Source organism: Pelophylax lessonae, assembly GCF_965119305.1.
Source record: "Pelophylax lessonae genome assembly, chromosome: 7".
In the NCBI taxonomy this organism is placed as follows: Eukaryota; Metazoa; Chordata; class Amphibia; order Anura; family Ranidae; genus Pelophylax; species Pelophylax lessonae.
The window spans coordinates 185,706,564-185,725,033 of record NC_138774.1 but is presented as its reverse complement, the minus strand read 5'-3'; the positions used below and the strand labels follow the sequence as shown (position 1 = coordinate 185,725,033).

Here is an 18,470-nt window from a genome sequence, read left to right as displayed (position 1 = left end):
TTCTGCTAAATTATCAAAGTTTTCCTTTGGCCCCCAGTTTTACCATTAGTTCTGCTTAGGTAAAAATTGCTTGAAAATAAAATATATAAACCGTAAAAAAAAAAAAAAACCTTTTCATTGTTGCTTTGTAAAATGCTCATGGATTTTTGTTGGTGTATTTTATTATTTGATATTTTATGCACAGAAAGAAAAAAAGCTAAATAAAAAAAAATTAAAAAACAACAAAACTCAAATTTTGTTTACTGTCACTTACAATTTTATTTTCAACGTTTTCACCATTTTGTTTGCTGCCAAGAAAATCAAAAATAAAATACACCAAAAAAAATAACTCATAGCAGCGAATTAAATCCAAATGCATTTCAACAAAATAGCGAATTTTCCGGAAATATCTGTAATTCTACCAAAACGAGTCCGTTTTGTGCATCACTAGTGTCCAATATTAAATCCACAAGCAGTGTGGTCTTTGGTAAGTTAGGGTTTAGCCATACAAACCTCTCCAGTGCTATCTGATAAGTCCAGTGTCTGACTCACATTGCTCTGCCCCTTGTAAGTCAGTCTCTGGGTCTGATGTCCGCAAGTCCAGTAGTTTTTATTTTTTAGAAATGTCCTCTCCACCAGCTTGCAACGGCTTGCCGGAGAGCCGGAAGAACACTTTGCGCATGTCACTGAAACATTTTTCTGTCAGCTCTGAAATGTCCTGGTCTTTCAAGTCCGCAAAATCAATTTTGGGAAGAATCTCAACTTTGATGGTTCCTGGAAATGAAGAAAAATAGGAGACTGAATACAAAATCTGACTGCTGGTATATTTAAAAAAGCTGAAATAATATGTGAAGGGTGCGCTGATTGAAAATGAAAGCTGCTACCAAAGATCCAAATACATGATTTGGAATAAAGTGTAGAAAATGATGGTCTGGTGCGCTAAATAAATATATAACAGTGACTTTCGTGTATATAAACACAAAACTGTGCTAAGGTGATGTGATTCAAATGTGACTTGAACAATCATACACAGTACCCATAAACCAAACATAAAAGTTCACGAATGTCCAAAGTGTGTAAGCAACAAATCCTCAAATCACTAGTGAAAAAAATGTGTGATTCCAAATGAAACGGTGAAAGTCCATAAATCCATATAACATATGTGTGAATCCCACCACCTCTCAGGCTGTCTCCTTACCAGATGGATAAGGTAAAGGTGCAATAATACTCCCCTACGAGTAACCTCCTGTGTTGTGGAAGTAATCCTGTGCTCTTATTCACACTGGGAGAGGAATAAGCTAGTCATGCCTATTACCAGATGATTAATATTGAGTAGCATGGGTTCATCCCCTCAAAGGGTAATTCTTCCACCAACACCACTAGATAGACTCTGGGTCACTTAACAGAACAATGCTCTGTAACTCCTGCACTTCTCCTGTAGTGGCATCCACAGATTCTCCCCATATATAGAATGAAAAGTGCAGCCAATAGTGCATTAACTCAATAAAACGTTATTAAAATAGACAGAGTCCACTTAAATATTCCAACTGAGGTTCGAGCAAATCGCCAAAATAACCTACGCTGATGTAGTGTGCGACGGCGCGGCGCCTCCTCTATGACGCGTTTCCTTCAAACGAGCTTCTACTGAGATAGGAGGGCCCTCCTCGAACTTCAGTTAGAATATGTAAGTGCACTCTGTCTATTTTAATAAAGTTTTATTGAGGTGATGCACTATTGGCCGCACTTTTCATTCTATATATGGGGAGAATCTGTGGATGCCACTACAGGAGAAGTGCAGGAGTTACAGAGGATTGTTCTGTTAAGTGACCCAGAGTCCATCTAGTGGTGTTGGTGGAAGAATTACCCTTTGAGGGGATGAACCCATGCTACTCACTATTAATCATCTGGTAATAGGCATGACTAGCTTATTCCTCTCCCAGTGTGAATAAGAGCACAGGATTACTTCCACAACACAGGAGGTTACTCGTGGGGGAGTATAATTGCACCTTTACCTTATCCATCTGGTAAGGAGACAGCCTGGGAGGTGGTGGGATTCACACATATGTTATATGGATTTATGGACTTTCACCGTTTCATTTGGAATCACACATTTTTTTCACTAGTGATTTGAGGATTTGTTGCTTACACACTTTGGACATTCGTGAACTTTTATGTTTGGTTTATGGATACTGTGTATGATTGTTCAAGTCACATTTGAATCACGTCACCTTAGCACAGTTTTGTGTTTATATACACGAAAGTCACTGTTATATATTTATTTAGCGCACCAGAACATAATTTTCTATATTTAAAAAAGTGCAAACAATACCACTGTGTTATCTGCAGTCATGCACCACTCTGCACACCACCTATTCATCGTAATATGAGGACATTTTCTAAAGCAATTAAGTCTCAAGTATTTATTAAAGACCAATATTTCAGCTGTGTGTGGTTGCTGGCTTCCTATATCACTTGAGGACTTCAATGATGTGATCTCAATCAGAGTTCCCAGTTCTGGTAGAGAGCAGCTTTGTTCAAAGTTGGACCTCAGACATGCAGCATGCATCCCATAATGCAAGGCAAATGGCACTTAACAGGTCACGAATGGGGTCTGCTTTGTACTATGGTAGGCAGGGGCATGCTTAAGATTAAAGTCAATATTTGCATATAGTACACAATCCGGAATCAGAGGCTTCAGAGCGCACAAACAACCAATTTTCATAAGTGTACAGAAACGTTGTGGGATCGCTTGTAACCCCAATCGCCAGTTTCTACTGTGCTGTCAAGTTAATTGTAAGGCTATGAATTCCTGTCAAAGGGGAAACTAGGTGTATTTTGCTGTTCTATATTTTAAAGTAGGTAATAAACCTATATGCAGATTCTATCTAGAGACTCTTCATACTTCAGACAGCAAAGTTTTTATCCTCTAAATCCATAGTAATCCTTGGGGTACTATTTCTCCCACTGATATAAGGCACTACTCCTCCCACTGACGCCAATGATGAGACACCATTTATTCCACTGACATCAACAATGGGGCATTACTCCTCCCACTGACACCAAGGATGGGGATACTGACCACAGGTGCTATGTCATTTTTTTATTTTACCACCTAGCCTGAGACATAAGGGTTCATTTACTAAAACGAGTGCAGAATCTGGGGCAGCTGTGTATGGTAGTCAATCAACTTCTAACTTCAACTTGCTAAGTTTAAGAGGTTGTAAACCCATACAACTTTTTTTTTGCAACCTGTAAGAGAAACACATAATGAGCTAGTATGCATCGCATACTAGCTCATTATGAAATACTTACCTTAGAACGAGCCCCCGCCGTGCCGCCCGCTTAGCTGTATGACGGGCGACATGTCCAGTCGCCCGTCTTCCGGGATCACGGCATCTGGCAATCTGATTGGCCGGAGCCGCGGTGACGCCACTCCCACGCGCAGGAGCTGACAGTCACGGGGCTCTGAAGAAACGGCACCAGCGGCCGTTCCTTCAGAGCGCATGTGCCAGTGACGTCACTGGCTGCATGTAAGGTAAATATCTCCTAAATGGTACATGTTTAGGAGATATTTACAGTACTTATAGGTAAGTCTTATCATAGGCTTAGCTATCGGTAAAAGTGTCAGAGGAGGGTTTACTTCCTCTTTAAGCCTTGACAAAAAAAAATAAAAAACACTGGAAGCGGTTTGGTTTCTATGCAGATCTCCACCAGATTTTGCACTCTTCGGTTTTAATAAAATCAACCCCATTGTTTACTTCCACTGGTCACTGTCCAACTCCCCAAAGTCTGAAGGACAATGAACTAGCCCTTTATTTGTTTGAAGATCCTTGCTCTAAATGCTTGTTCTGGGTTAATGACTCACAAGCAAGGGACAGTCCAGTAACTAATATTTTCAGGAGGAGGTCAGCAGTGGAAGCCTCTGTATTTCTGTCAGCACAGATTTAAAAGAAAAACAGGAAAGGCAGGCACATGTGTGTCCATTAGGTGGCAGCAGAGCACACAGCTGTCATCCTCCTCTACCGGGGTCTCCAAATATTCTGCAGATCTGGTCCAATCTGACAATTCTGCATGAAGAATAATTCTCTGCACGTCCCTCCAGCAGCTTAAAGAGCTCTCACATCCCCGGGAAGCCGATAACGTTCTTCCAGTATAAAGCAAAAAGCTGGACAGCAGATGTCACCCATCACGCAGGCTTAAGGCGCTGAGCACAGCTTGTCTGATCTGCAAAGCCGTCAGTGTCTACCTACCACCAGTGAACAGGTTCTTCCTGCGGTCATAGAAGCTGGTAAATGAGGAGTACACCACTGGGATGATAGGAACCTGACAACAGAGAGACAGAATACCATTACTATAGACAAAATGGACAGTTCTCTAAAGTTACAGAATCAAAAGGAACTCTAGAGGTCTAAAATACAGATTCCAGACCAGGGAATAATAAGTTAAGTAATAAAGAAGAAAATATATACTTGATTTCATTTAAACAGTAGGTCCTGATCTGTTCTTTTACTAGAATGCTCTACCTCAATAATATGTCCTGCTATCCCCTACCCTGGCCACCTTTGGGGTATCCCTGAAAACTCATCTATTCAGGGGAGCCTATCCCACCTCCACCTAAAAATTTAACTTTTAATCCTTCCATCAGCTCATCCCTCACAAATATTACCTTTTGTACCATATCCCCACCCTATTATATTATACGCTCTTATGAGCATAATAATAATAATATTCTCTTTCTTCCCATGACTTTCTTGATTTAAGTGTCCAAGGAGACAGCAAGTAGGCATTGCCTTTTAAAAAAGCATCTGCACAAGGTTCGGGAAAGCTCAATAGACCAACATATGAGCCAAAGAATTCTTTGCAAATGTACTAAAAGGTAATAAATGATCACTACTGCTCTCTGACCATGACAAACTCTTCCAAAAGTGTTGCAGTCTACACTCCTCTGTAAATCCCATAAGGGCCAGAGAAATAACACCCTGGTCTAGCAACACAGGGCAGGGCCCTGACTTACTGTGGCTTTTGTTCCTCTCAGTAGTTGAAGGTTGGATTTTACGGACAAGTCCCATCCAGATCTTTTGCCCTCTTGGTGGGCATACCCTATCAGGGGCTCTTCAAAGACAGGGTTCAACCGAATGATGGACATGGCCCTGAACCTGTACAGCACCCTGCAGCTAACAACATGTTACACCACGTGCCAAGGTGTTCACTCACACGGGATCTAGGGCCCAAAGCTGCATCTTCATCCTGGTACTATACTGCTTGTATTTAAAATGACATTTAAGCATGTATCACTGTTTATGGGGCTGTATTATAGTGTGCTCTTTATATCTGCATGGAGTTTACCGTCAACAAGAAAAGGATGGCTCCCTCCCTGTTACACTTTTAGGAGGAATGAAAAAAAGCAGAGGGTGCCAACTTCACTGTGAATTGCACAGAGAGGATACATCTTTGTTTGAAAATGGCATTACTCAGGGATGAAGCATCTTCCTGTCTTGTGGACTCTGCAGAGTGGCAGACTTCATGACAACTGTACGTTTAAACCAATAATAAGGTGGTCATAAGCACCAATAATGCAACAATTTTACTTTTGGGAAGTTGCAGCTTCTCTCAATAAGTTTTTGCTGTACAATATTTTATAATTATATATTTATGTACACACATACTGTATATATACACACTCACCGACCACTTTATTATGCACACCTGTTCAATTGCTTGGTAACACAAATTGCTAATCAGCCAATCACATGGCAGCAACTCAATACATTTAGGCATCTAGACATGGTGAAGACGACTTGCTGACATTTAAACCGAGCATGAGCATGGGGAAGAAGGGGGATTTAAGTGACTCTGAACGTGGCATGCTTGTTGGTGCCAGACAGGCTGGTCTGAGTATTTCAAAAACTGCTTTTCTACTGGGATTTTCACACACAACCATATCTAGGGTTTACAGAGAATGGTCCCAAAAAGAGAAAATATCCAGTGAGCGGAAGCGGTGTGGAGGAAAATGCCTCATTGATGTCGGAGGTCAGAAGAGAATGGGCAGACTGGTTGGAGATGATAGAAAGGCAACAGTAACTCAAATAAGCACTCGTTACAACCAAGGTAAGCAGGATACCATCTCTGAATGCACAACACATCCAACCTTGAAGCAGATGGGCTACAGAAGCAGAAGACCACACCAGGAGCCAATCCGGTCAGCTAAGAACAGAAAACTGAGGCTACAATTCGCACAGGCTCCCCAAAATTGGACAATAGATGATTAAAAAAAAAAATGAATTTTTGTAAAATCTTACCTGTAAAATTCCTTTCTCTGAGTCCTCCGACAGTCGCCGCCTCCTCTAAGTCATCACTGTTGGGTATTGTCTACCTATCCGTAGGAATAGCTAGGCATATAGACTTAGTCCAAAGACAAAATGCATTAGCATATACACACACCCAAAGGGGGCTGTTCCCATCCGGTCAATACCCCCCCTGCATCACCACTCCCAACTCAGTTTGGTAGCACAGCAGTAGGTAATAAGAACCCCAAAAGAGGGGCGGGGGCGGCGACTGTTGGAGGACTCAGAGAAAGGAATTTTACAGGTAAGATTTTACAAAAATTTCGTTGGGACTGTTGGGATGTCCCAAAGCAGTATAAACATGAGGGGTATGAGACGCAACCGTAGAAAAGGCAACGCAGTACCCACATCAGAGAAAGGAATCTTACATGCACTGTAAGAGAACCAACTGGGCAACAGAAAAAAACAATGCTCAACATGAGCAAACAGCCCAGGAAAGCAAATGCCAACAGCCAGGGACCCAGAGAAAAATTCAAGGGTCCATCATGGCACTGCCGCACTAAGAACTTTGCGGCCAGAAGAAGCATCAGCTGATGCCAGAATGTCTACTTCGTAGAACTTGGGAAAAAAAGTGTGCACCGGCGACCAAGTCGCCGCCGTGCACACCTGGGCCACCGAGGCCCGATGCCAATAGGTCCAGGATGCACTCAAAGACCTGGTAGAGTGCGCCTTAACAGGGAAGGGCGGAACCCGTTCCGTCAAGGCGTAAGCCTGCTCAATGGTCTGTCCGATACATTTGGCAATAGTAGCTGCGGACGCAGCCATGCCCTTCCGAGATCCCTCAGGAAGGACAAAGAGGGAATCCGTCTCCGAAAGGATTCCGTAGACGACAGGTAAAACCCTGATCGCCCTGACAACATCCAAGGAATGCAAAGCAATCTCCTATGGATGGTTAGGCTTCGTACAAAGCGAAGGCAGGACAATGTCCTCACTAAGGTGAAATTCAGAGATCACCTTGGGAAGGAAGGATGGGGGTGGACGCAAAACCACCTTATCCTTGTGAATGATCAAGTAAAGGGAGCGGCAAGACAACGCCGCCAGCTCCAACACTCTGCGAACCGAAGGGATCGCCACTAGAAAAGCAACCCTTTTCGACAGCAGAGGCAACGATATCTCCCTGATGTTTTCAAAGGGAACACGCTGCAACATGGACAGAACCAAGTTCAAGTCCCATGGAGGTAAAGGCTCCTTCCTGGGAGGAGCCAGATGCCGCACACCTTGAATGAAAGTGCGCACCAAGGAATGAGACGCCACAGGGCGTCGGAAAAGGACAGCCAGTGCAGACACCTGGCCCTTTATCGTGGCCAGCGCCAGGCGCTGATCCACTCCAGACTGGAGGAAAGCCAAGATTCTCGATACCGAGTAAGAACAAGGGGAGAACCCCCTGGACTCACACCAGGTGAAATAGGCTTTCCAGGTACGGTAACAGATCTTACCAGAGGAGGAATTCCCAGCCTTGAATAGGGTAGGGATAACCTCAGGGGATAGACCCTCGTCCTTCAAGACCTGGGTCTCAACAGCCAGGCCGTCAAGGCCAGGGACTGTAAATCAGGATGGAAGATCGGACCCTGAGACAGGAGATCTTCCCGCAGAGGCAGAGGCAGACGCCACAGAGGCGCCACTGCCAGGTGAACAACGTCGGCGTACCAGGACCGGCGAGACCAGTCCGGCGCCACCAGAATCACCATGTGCGGTTCCGAGACCAAACTGCGAAGGAACCGGGATAGTAACTGAATCGGAGGAAAGGCGCACATCAGACGATACTGATGCCAAGGGGCCACCAACGCATCCGAGGCGTCCGCCAACGGATCGCGCGTTCTTGCCACGAACCTTTCCCCCTTTTGATTTAGCCGGGATGCGAACAGATCCACATCTGGGGATCCTCACTTCGCACACAGCACCTGAAAGACCTCCAGGTGTAGAGACCATTCCCCCTGGTCCAGGGTCTGGCGGCTCAGATAATCGGCCTGCCAATTTTCCACACCCGGAATGTGAACTGCCGAGATCGCCGGGACATGAGTCTCGGCCCAAGACAGAATGTCGGTCACCTCCCGGGCCGCTCAAGCACTCCTGGTGCCCCCCTGGTGGTTGATGTAAGCCACCGCGGTAGCATTGTCAGTCTGCACGCAAACAGGCAGGCCCCGGAGACGGTCCGACCACTGGAAGAGACAGAGTTTTATCGCTCGTAGTTCCAGCACATTTATCGGGTGGGATGACTCCTCCTCCAACCAAGTGCCCTGGGCAGACAGGTTGCCCAGGACTCCACCCCAGCCCGACAGGCTGGCGTCCGTGGTAACCACTGTCCACACTGACGGACGGAAGGACTTGCTTTCCGCCACCGACGGGGACAGGAACCACCCCAGAAGAGTCAATCTGGTCTGGCGACTCAAGGAGACATCCAGATCCAAGGACTGAGGTAGTCTGTCCCACCTGGCCAGGATCTCCATCTGGAGAGCCCGCGTGTGGAACTGGGCAAAGGGAATCGCCTCGAAGACCGACACCATCAACCCCAGGCCCCGCATGCAGGTCCTGAGTGACGAGGACAGGTCGTCCCTGAGGGACCTGAGTCCGTCCCGCAAAGTCCGGAGCATGTCCTCCGGCAAGAACACCTTTGCCTGAGCAGAGTCCAGAACCAGTCCCAGATAGGGAAGGCGAAGCAACGGAGACAACATTGACTGTCGAACGTTGATGTTCCATCCGAACTCCTGGAGCGTCTGTACCATGATGGACAGATCGCAGTAGGCCCAGGACCGGTGTCAACACCCCGGTAAACACCCTGGGTACCGAAGCGAGACCAAAAGGTAACGCCACAAACTGGTAGTGGTCCTCTGCGATAGCAAACCGAATGTACCGCTGATGACCCTCGAAAATAGGGACGTGCAGGTACGCATCCTTCAGAGCTACCGAAGCCAGGAATTCTCCTGGACTTAAGGAGGCCACAACCGAACGGAGAGACTCCATTCGAAACTGCTGAACACGCCCGAAGCGGTTCAGCGCTTTCAGGTCCAGAATAGGACGCACGTTGCCCACCTTCCTGAGCACAGTGAACAGATTCCCCGAAACCTGTCCCGATGAGGTACCGGGACAAGCACCCCCTGAGCAAGCAGGTCCTGCACCGCTTGATGCAAGTCCTGCAGACGCCCCAGAAGCAGATGAAGATTGGAGGGAAAGAATCGGTCCGCCAACCGGGAAAGGAATGTGATCTGGAAGCCCGATCGAACGATTTCCTGGACCCATCTGTCCGATAGCCTGAGCAGCCAAGGTCGGAGGAAACCGCGCAAACGTCCCCGCACCCTTAAAATGGGTGAGGGCGCCCCTTCAGGTAGAGGCGGATTGACCCGCCGAGCCGGCATTGCCGGACTCCTGCTCACCTGCCCAGGGCTCCTTCTGGGTGCCCTGGGCCTGGAAGGTCTTGCCCTTGGGACGGGCCCGAGAGGCCCGAAAGAACCCCCGATTGGAACCAGACGCAGAACCCCGCCCGCCTCGAAAGGACTTGGTCTTCAGGTTCTGGGGCAGCATAGAGCTCATGCCCCCCGTGACGCCTGCCACCAGGGCGTCCAATGCCTCGCCAAAAAGGCGAGAGCCAGCATAGGGAGAATCAGCAACCGCTTCCCTTGAGGACTGGTCGGCCGACCAGCTCTTCAGCCAAATCAGTCGCCGTTGAAGCACCGCGACACTAGAGAGGCGAGCCACAAAGGGGGCCTCGGCCAAAGCTGCATCACACAAGTACATGACTCCTTGGTGGATTTTATCCACCAATTTCAGCCGGGCAGGTGTGACACCAGCAGACACAAGATTGCGCTTAAGCATCTTAGTCCAATCAGCAGCCGCCTGAGCCACCAGAACGGACGCGAAAACGGGTTTGAGCAACGAACCCGCCACCGCATAGGAATGGCGAGATAGGGACTCCAAACGCCGGTCCGTGGGACCCCGGAAAACCGGAGCTTCCTCAGTAGGAACCAAGGAAGCCTTGTTCAGCACGGCCACAGTGTGATCCACCTGTGGAGGCACACACCATCGTGATTCCGTAGCCGGATCAAAAGGATAAAGCAACCCAAACCGACTAGGCACCAGGAATGGACGCGTTAACGTGCGCCACTGTTCATTAACAGTGTCCTGGAATTCTTCTGGGCAGGGAAAACCTGCTCAGACTTGCGGGTCCTGTGCGTCCCAAACGGGGACACAAAGCCCGGAGGACAGGGCTCATCCTCTAAATGTAAAGTGTTCTTAACAGACACAATCAAATCATCCAAGGTCGCCCGTGCTGCAGGCGACCCCGGGGAGGGGGTATCAACCCCTTCCATTTCAGCCTCCCGCTCAGACCCCAAGGGGTCCAAAGATGAGCGGGGCCCTGAAAAGGGCACGCTCGCAGCAGCAGCCATATCCCCATCTGAACCAAGAGACAGAGAGACAACCTGGGACTCCTACTCGCAGCACGTTCAGACATCAGCAGTTCCTTATTCGCCACCGCAGTAAGAGCGGGGCGCAGCGGGGCCACAGGAGAACCGGGACCCCCCACTAGAGCTGGAGGAAACATGCTTTCCTGCGAATCCATGGCTCAAGTTATCAGAAACAACTACAGTGCAAAAAAGATGTACTGTCCCCTTTAAAAAGCGCTGCGGTGTGCGCAGCCCCACCGCTACTGCAACAGTGATGAGAGACCCCCAAGGGAGAAAAGAAAACTGAGCCAGAAGCGATATACAGAGGGAAAATGAAAGTGATAACCTGCAGAGCCCGCAGAGCGTTGCTACCAGTGTCCTTGCTGCTGATGGAATGCTGCTGGAGAGGGCTGGACTAAAGTCAGACCCCGGGAAAATGGCTGCCCCATAGGAATGCATGGAGGCTACGCCAAGATGGCCGCCGACATGCGGCCGGACCGATCATTCCACCGCCCACAAAATGGCGGCGGATGGCACCAAAATGACATGTACAAGCGCCCCAGAGGAGCTATACATGTGTGCTCACAGTAAAGATGGCGGACCGCGCAAATTTTCCCCGCTGCGGTCGCCGCACAAGCACAAACGTCTGCACCCCTAACATGCACCTAAGGGACAGGGACCCCCGGCAAACATACAGATCTGCACAAACGAACCCCGCAGGGAACGCACAGGGAGTCACACAGGCACAGACATGGGGACACACAGCAACACAGACTGCCACCCCAGACAGAGGCCCCAGACAGAAAAGTACTTACCTGTACCAGATGGCGTGGGGGAGCCTCTATGCACGGATAAACCTCTGTCCTCATCTGACAGGGAGTGCCGTGAGCCAGGGACATGATGCTGCAGCACCGCAGACTAGTCCTGTGAGGTAGCGACCTCACGGCTGCATCCCTGTAGCGAACAGGGATGGGTCGTTCGTAATGCCAGGGCGAACCATAGCTGAACGCTCGATGGCGGGCTGGGGGTCCATCTGACCCTCTGTGCCCTGGAGAACCAGGGCGGTCAGTCCGAATCCCAGCACCGCATGATCCATCTTCATCCGAAGAGAAGACTAACACTAGAGCTGACAAAATAAACAGCTAGTAAAGTGAGAGAAAAAACTGACATTTTCAAAGAAAATCAAATAAAAGATTTAGGAAGGCTGAGACTGAAGCCCCAGCACAAGGTAAGCCTGACTATTCCTGACGCTAGGCAAATTAAAACTGAGTTGGGAGTGGTGATGCAGGGGGGGTATTGACCGGATGGGACAGCCCCCATGGGTGTGTATATGCTAATGCCTTTTGTCTTTGGACTAAGTCTATATGCCTAGCTATTCCTATGGATAGGTAGACAATACCCAACAGTGATGACTTAGAGGAGGCGGCGACTGTCGGAGGACGTAAGAGAAACATTGCCTGGTCTGATGAGTCTCGATTTCAGCCATGACATTCAGATCGTAGGGTTAGAATTTGGTGTACACATGAAAGCATGGATCCATCCTGCCTTGTATCAATGGTTCAGGCTGGTGGTGGTGATGTAATGGTGCGGGGAATGTTTTCTTGGCACACTTTGAGTCCCTTGGTACCAACTGAGCATTGTTTAAACGTCACGACCTACCTGAGTATTGTTGCTGACCATGTCCATCCCTCTATGACTACAGTGTACCCATCTTCTGATGGCTCCTTCCAGCAGGATAATGCACCATGTCACAAAGCTCAAATTATCTCACTACTGGTTTATTGAACATGACAATGAGGTCACTGCACTCCAATGGCCTCCACAGTCACCAGATCTCAATCCAATAGAGCACCTTTGGGATGTGGTGGAATGGGAGATTCTAATCATGGATGTGCAGCCGACAAATCTGCAGCAAGTGCGTGATGCCATCATATCAACATGGACCAACATCTCTGAGGAGTCTTTCCAACACCTTGTTGAATCTATGCCATGAAGAATTAAGGCAGTTCTGAAGGCAAAAGGGGGTCCAACCCAGTTCTAGGAAGGTGTACCTAATAAAGTGGCCAGTTAGTGTATATAGCTGCACATCTACTGTTTTTTTGTAAGTCAGATAGAGAAGTCCTCATGGGTGCTGAACAGCTGTTAATGGAGGCCATAATAGCAGATTTCGGATGTACGGAATAAGCTAGCCCTCTAGTGCCCATCTTTGCATCAGACTGTACAGTCAGCATCCTTTGTGGACAAGTGAGGAGAGTAGTTCAATTTACTGTAAGCTACATAGAGATAGTGTTCTTAGTGAATCATACAAGACTGAGCCACGTAGATGTTCAGAGGAGTAAGAGAAGTAGCAAAGTACAACCACTCTGCAGCATTACTAAATAGGAAAGAGCACATATTTAGGTTTGTAATTAGCAAATATAACTACGGTAACTCTTGTTGAGAGTTCATTACAATGTACATATTTACATGTATACAAAAAGTAAATAAAAATGAATATATACACAAGAACAAACAAGCTTACATCAGCAAATAAGGAACCTTTCACACCAGTGGACCGATCGAGTCCGCCTGTCAGATTTTCAGGCGGACTGAACAAACCACCCATTGACCTCTATGGGGTGGCAGATGTCAGCAGACACCCGCCAAGCATCCAATTCAACAAAATCCGCTGAAAACAGACGTATGGCGATGCGTTCGCCATCCGTCCAGCGGATGAGATCAAATAACAATCGGATTGAAATGGACATGCAGCCTGTTTCCATTCGATTGCCCAATAGAGGAGAACGGGCTGTGCCTGTGTCCGCTCTGCATAACGGAGTGGATAAGGACCTGTCATTCGCCTGCTCAGTGAGGATCAGAGGAGAGATCCCGCTTGGACGGATCCACCCCATGTGAAAGGGGCCTTACAAAAAAGAAAACGGATTTTCTTCAAAAAATAACATAAATAGAGCTATATACGAAAAAATATAAACTTTATTATCAGTAAACCACTAAAGTATGCAAAACACAAGCCTACCCCAACCTAAACTCTCCCTCAGGCTAAGGCTGGCCATACACTATACAATTTTCTTGTTCAACTTTCCTTTAGATTTACCAAAACCATGTAATATAGGGTCAAACCTAAACACTTTCAATTTGTATGCAGTCAGGCAGGCCCATGCACTACATAGTTTAAGGTAAATCTAAAGGAAATTGAATAAGAAAATTGTATAGTGTATGGCCAGCCTAAGAAACGATGAAACATTTAACCCATGCATGCAGCCTTTTTCCAAGAATCTGATCCTATAAAAATCAAAGGGATGTGAAAGGACAGAAAGAAAAGCCGCAAACCCAGACACTGACAGACAGCAGCTATGGAGACCTAAAATTCCTCCACGCCTTTGTCTAGGCTCGCGCCGTCACCTGTCCTCAAGACCCCAAATCTTCCCAAACTTATCCAGAATGTTGTGCACCACCACCTCGACAGGAACCGCGACAGGACTTTTATGGAAAAAAAAGTGGAGTGGAAACCTGACACTGTGCAGTCCATGTGTAGTAACGGACTACTAAGCTAACTAGAAAAAGTGTTTGAAAATCAAAATCCCAGTGAGTTTGAAAGGCCCCGTAAGACCACTCCAAAAGGACAGGGATTACCCAAAGCCCCACCCACCCGCTTAAATAATTCTAAGAGGTACTGAAGCAAGAAATGGTCCATCGTCTCCTCCACCCCACCACACTCCACCCTTGGAAAACCCCATTTCTCCACAAAGCAATGCGTTAGGTTGCCCTTCACATAGAGTTAACCATGGAACAGGCGCCAGGCCAAATCCAAAAAACGTTAAAGGAATTCTCTCCAGATTCATTAAACGCAGACCCTCTCTCATAACAGAGCCTGGGCAATCCCTCAAGGCCAGTGGCTTGCTAAAGGCAGATTTAACAACCCTCCTCTCCAGGGCCTACCTAGGAAGAGGCTTAATTACCTGCATCGTCGTCACTGCCGAAGCAATTTCCGTCCCCTCAGGCTTTTTATTGGCCCACCATTTCCCCAACTTTGCAGAAAAGGCTTAAACCAGGACTGAAAATACCAACCCACCCGCGGCGGTTCCCCTGCCAACATGTTAACAAAATTAGGTTTCCAAAACATCAGAGGAAAGAAAACCACTGGGTTGACCATACCTAGGCCACCTGTCTGCCTTGGAAGGTAGGTTACAGACCTCTTAACCACTTAAGCCCCGGAACATTTTACCCCCTTCCTGACCAGGCCCTATTTTGCTATTCGGCACTGCGTGAATTTACAACAACATTGCGCGGTCGTGCGACGCTGTACCTAAACGAAATTGACATCCTTTTTTTCCCACAAACAGAGCTTTCTTTTGGTGGTATTTGATCACCTGTGCGTTTTTTACTTTTTGCGCTATAAACAAAAAAAGAGCATAGATTTTGAAAAAATAACAATATTTTTCACATTTTTTTATATTTCCACCCCCAAAAAAATGTAAAAATCAAAATTTTTTAACATTTTTGGCCAATTTGTTTTCTGCTACATATGTTTGGTAATAAAAAAAAAAAAATCGCAATAAGCGTACTTTGATTGGTTTGCGCAAAAGTTATTGCGTTTACTAACTAAGGGAAAGATTTTTGTCATTTTTGTTGGTTTTTTTTTAACGAGTAATGGCGGTGATCTGCGATTTTTTTTGCGGGACTGCGACATTGTGGAAGACAGATCGGACCCTTGACTGACATTTTTGGGGTTACCAGTGACATTACTACAGTAATCAGTGCTATAAATATGCATGGTTACTGTAAAAATGACACTGGCAGGGAAGGGGTTATCTTTATTGGAGAAGGAAGGGTTAAGTGTGTCCCTAGGGGCGTGCTTCTAACTGTAAAGGGGCGTGGCTTTTTGTGTAACAGAGAAATACGATCCTGCATAGCAGAACCGTATGATCTCTGTCATTACACAGGAGAGAATGACAGGTGGCTTCGTTTACATTAGCCGCCTGCCTTTCTCCCTCTCCACCCGACGATCGCGAGTGACCGGCGGACATCAGGTCCGCCGGGCACACGCACGGAGATGTTAGGGAGCGAGCAGGGGCGGGAGTGCGCCTCCGGCGGCGCGCTCGCCCCCCTAGAGCCTCACAGGTGAGCGACGTAGATCTACGTCACTTTGCCTGTGAGGGGCTGACCGCCGACGTAGATAGTCATGCAGCGGTCGGCAAGTGGTTAATGAGGTTCAATCTGTTCCCCCATAGCAGCAGGAAGAAACCGCTGTAGATTCTCGCATAGAAAGACACTGGAAACACAGACAAAGCTGACATACAGAAATACCAGGATCTGGCAAGTTTTAATCAGGTCTATCCTTAATAGTTTCCAATCCTTCCAGCTGGCAACCTTGGCATTGGGATCTTGTAGCCTGCTTACCCAATTTGCAAGGCTGTAATTGCCAGGACCAAAATGTGGTGCCTAAAACTTTAATTTCCTCTCAGGGTTCTGGGAAGCTGTCTGGAAACCCAAAGGAGTTTAAGCCCCTCTGTAGAAGAGATTGATGTGAATGGTACAATCTTCTCTGTAGAACACTGTGGAATATGTCAGAGCTACATAAATGTATAATTACAATACTGTGTGATTATGGTGGGACTTTACAATGTAAGCTCCTATCAAAGTTTCCTGTACAGCACTGTAGAATATGTCAGAGCTATATAAATATGTACTGATAACAGTGTGTGACTGTGGTGGGGATATTAGCGTGTAAGCCCCTCTGGTGCAGAGATGAATGTAAATGTCTCACAGATCTTTGTAAAGCAAAATGGAACATGTCAGGGATGTATAAATGTACAAAAATAGTATGCGACTGTGGTGGGTCAGTGGGGACTGTGGGGAGACTAATGTGAATGGCTTTGTATTCTCTAAACAGCACTGTAGAATATGTCAGAGATATAGAACTGGGTACTAACAACAGTGTGCAACTGAGGTGTAAGCTCTCTGGTGCAGACATATAAATATACAATAGTTTGACTATTATAGAGACATTGGAGTGCAAGCTCCTGTGGTGCATAAACTGATGTGAATTGCTTGGTGTTCTTTGTGTGGTGCTTTAAATAGTGTTCTGGCAGTAAATAAATGGATGAAATAAATGTTATAAATGGATGAAATACATTTTCTCAGCAGCAGTCTGAGCTGTTCAGGCGTTCCTCGTCTTGCCGGAAGGACATGGAACAGGCACAATTGATGAAGGAACATCTGTGTTTTTGTGCTGGGTATTTTAATATGCAAATTGTCCCCAAGAGCCGGTTCTCTGAATTCTACAAACTAGACATGAAAATGACAAAATTACCATCAGCGGCATTAAGCTGGATTATTACCTGCGCCTGCAGTGCCAGATGGAATGCTCCTTTCTTGAAAGGAAGTAAGTCGCCACTGTTGTTCCGAGTCCCCTCAGGATAAATCCAGACCTTCAACTGGAAAGAAAGCTTGTGATCACTGACAGCCCACTAGATCAGAATTGACCCAGTGAACTTATCACTGGATCCCCATGCAGCTTCTAATGAGATGAAAACTAGATCCCAGTCTGAAGACATTCCTATCAGTTCTGTATTTTAACCTGCTTGCAATTATTTCAGAACTGGATTCCGAGTGGATTCTAAATTAATCTGGTAGTTGACCTTTGGACTCTGAGAAAACGTTAAAGATATTAGATAATATAAAATACTGGAGCCCTCATCTAGTGAGCCTGACGCTGAAACCTAGAACAATATCTTGTTATTGGAATACTGGATCTCTTAGCATTTAAAACCAATTGGCTCCACATTTCAAAATGTTATCAAAGTTCTGTTTTGGATCTACGGCCAATTTCCTTAGGCTTGAAGTGGAAGTAAACCCTTCTATCGTTTTTTTAGCCAAGGAATCTGCCATCTTGGCCTTGGTTTAATCTTCAACTACTATGGTGCTGCAAATGTGATCAGTTATGACACCAGCCATTGGATGGTTTGACAGTTTGGTTGAGAGCACATCCAATGTGACAGTTATATTCCCGGCATGTACCAGAAATGTAACTTTTTTGAAACTGTTAAATTTATGGGTTTACTTCCGCTTTAAACTACTAGATACATACGGTAAGTCAGCTCGTGTGGATCTGACTTGATCTCAGAAACCTACTGCTCAGTACTAGATTTCCAAGCTGGCCTTCATAATCTAGAACTAAACTCACATGCTATTTTTAAGAAGCCCAAACGATATTTCTTAACCAGATCTTGTAAGCCAAATTCTAGATGTCTCAGTCATGACTTATAAACCTCCAAGTGGGCCCCACTGCCAAGAACAGGATATCATTCTTATAAGCAGTAGGGGGTCTCTGGATCATTTTTGGTGGGGTCAGCACTAGATTCCTGACCTTGTTATTCATAGATTTGCTTTAGACATCCAAGTCAGCTCAGATGAGGTCAATACCAAATCCTTGACCTATGTGTAGAAATCCCAACAGAGGTTTAACCACTTTACCACTAGAGCATTTTCCTGTCTTACGTCTGGGCCACTTTTTGCGATTCGGCACTGTGCGAATTTAACTGACAATTGCGCGGTCATGCAACGCCGTACCCAAACGAAATTTACGTCCTTTTTTTCCCACAAACAGAGCTTTCTTTTGGTGGTATTTGATCACCTGTTCGATTTTTACTTTTTGCGCTATAAACAAAAAAAGAGCGTTTATTTTGAAAAAATAACAATATTTTTAACATTTTTTTATATGAAATTCCCCCCAAAAAAGATGTAAAAACCAATTTTTTTTTAAATT

General features: G+C 46.2%; 1 protein-coding gene across 1 annotated transcript in view; it reads right to left on the bottom strand.

The window, feature by feature from the left end:
- Positions 1–524: 524 nt before the first annotated feature.
- AGPAT2 (1-acylglycerol-3-phosphate O-acyltransferase 2) overlaps positions 525–18,470 on the bottom strand; it is a 119,457-nt gene continuing 101,511 nt past the window's right edge. The window contains exons 4-6 of the mRNA XM_082264558.1: positions 17,044–17,139; positions 4,230–4,302; positions 525–753 (exon numbers count right to left, since the gene is read on the bottom strand). Of these exons, the coding sequence (XP_082120684.1) occupies positions 590–753; positions 4,230–4,302; positions 17,044–17,139 (333 nt within the window). The 3' untranslated portion in view covers positions 525–589. The remainder of the gene's footprint in view (positions 754–4,229; positions 4,303–17,043; positions 17,140–18,470) is intronic.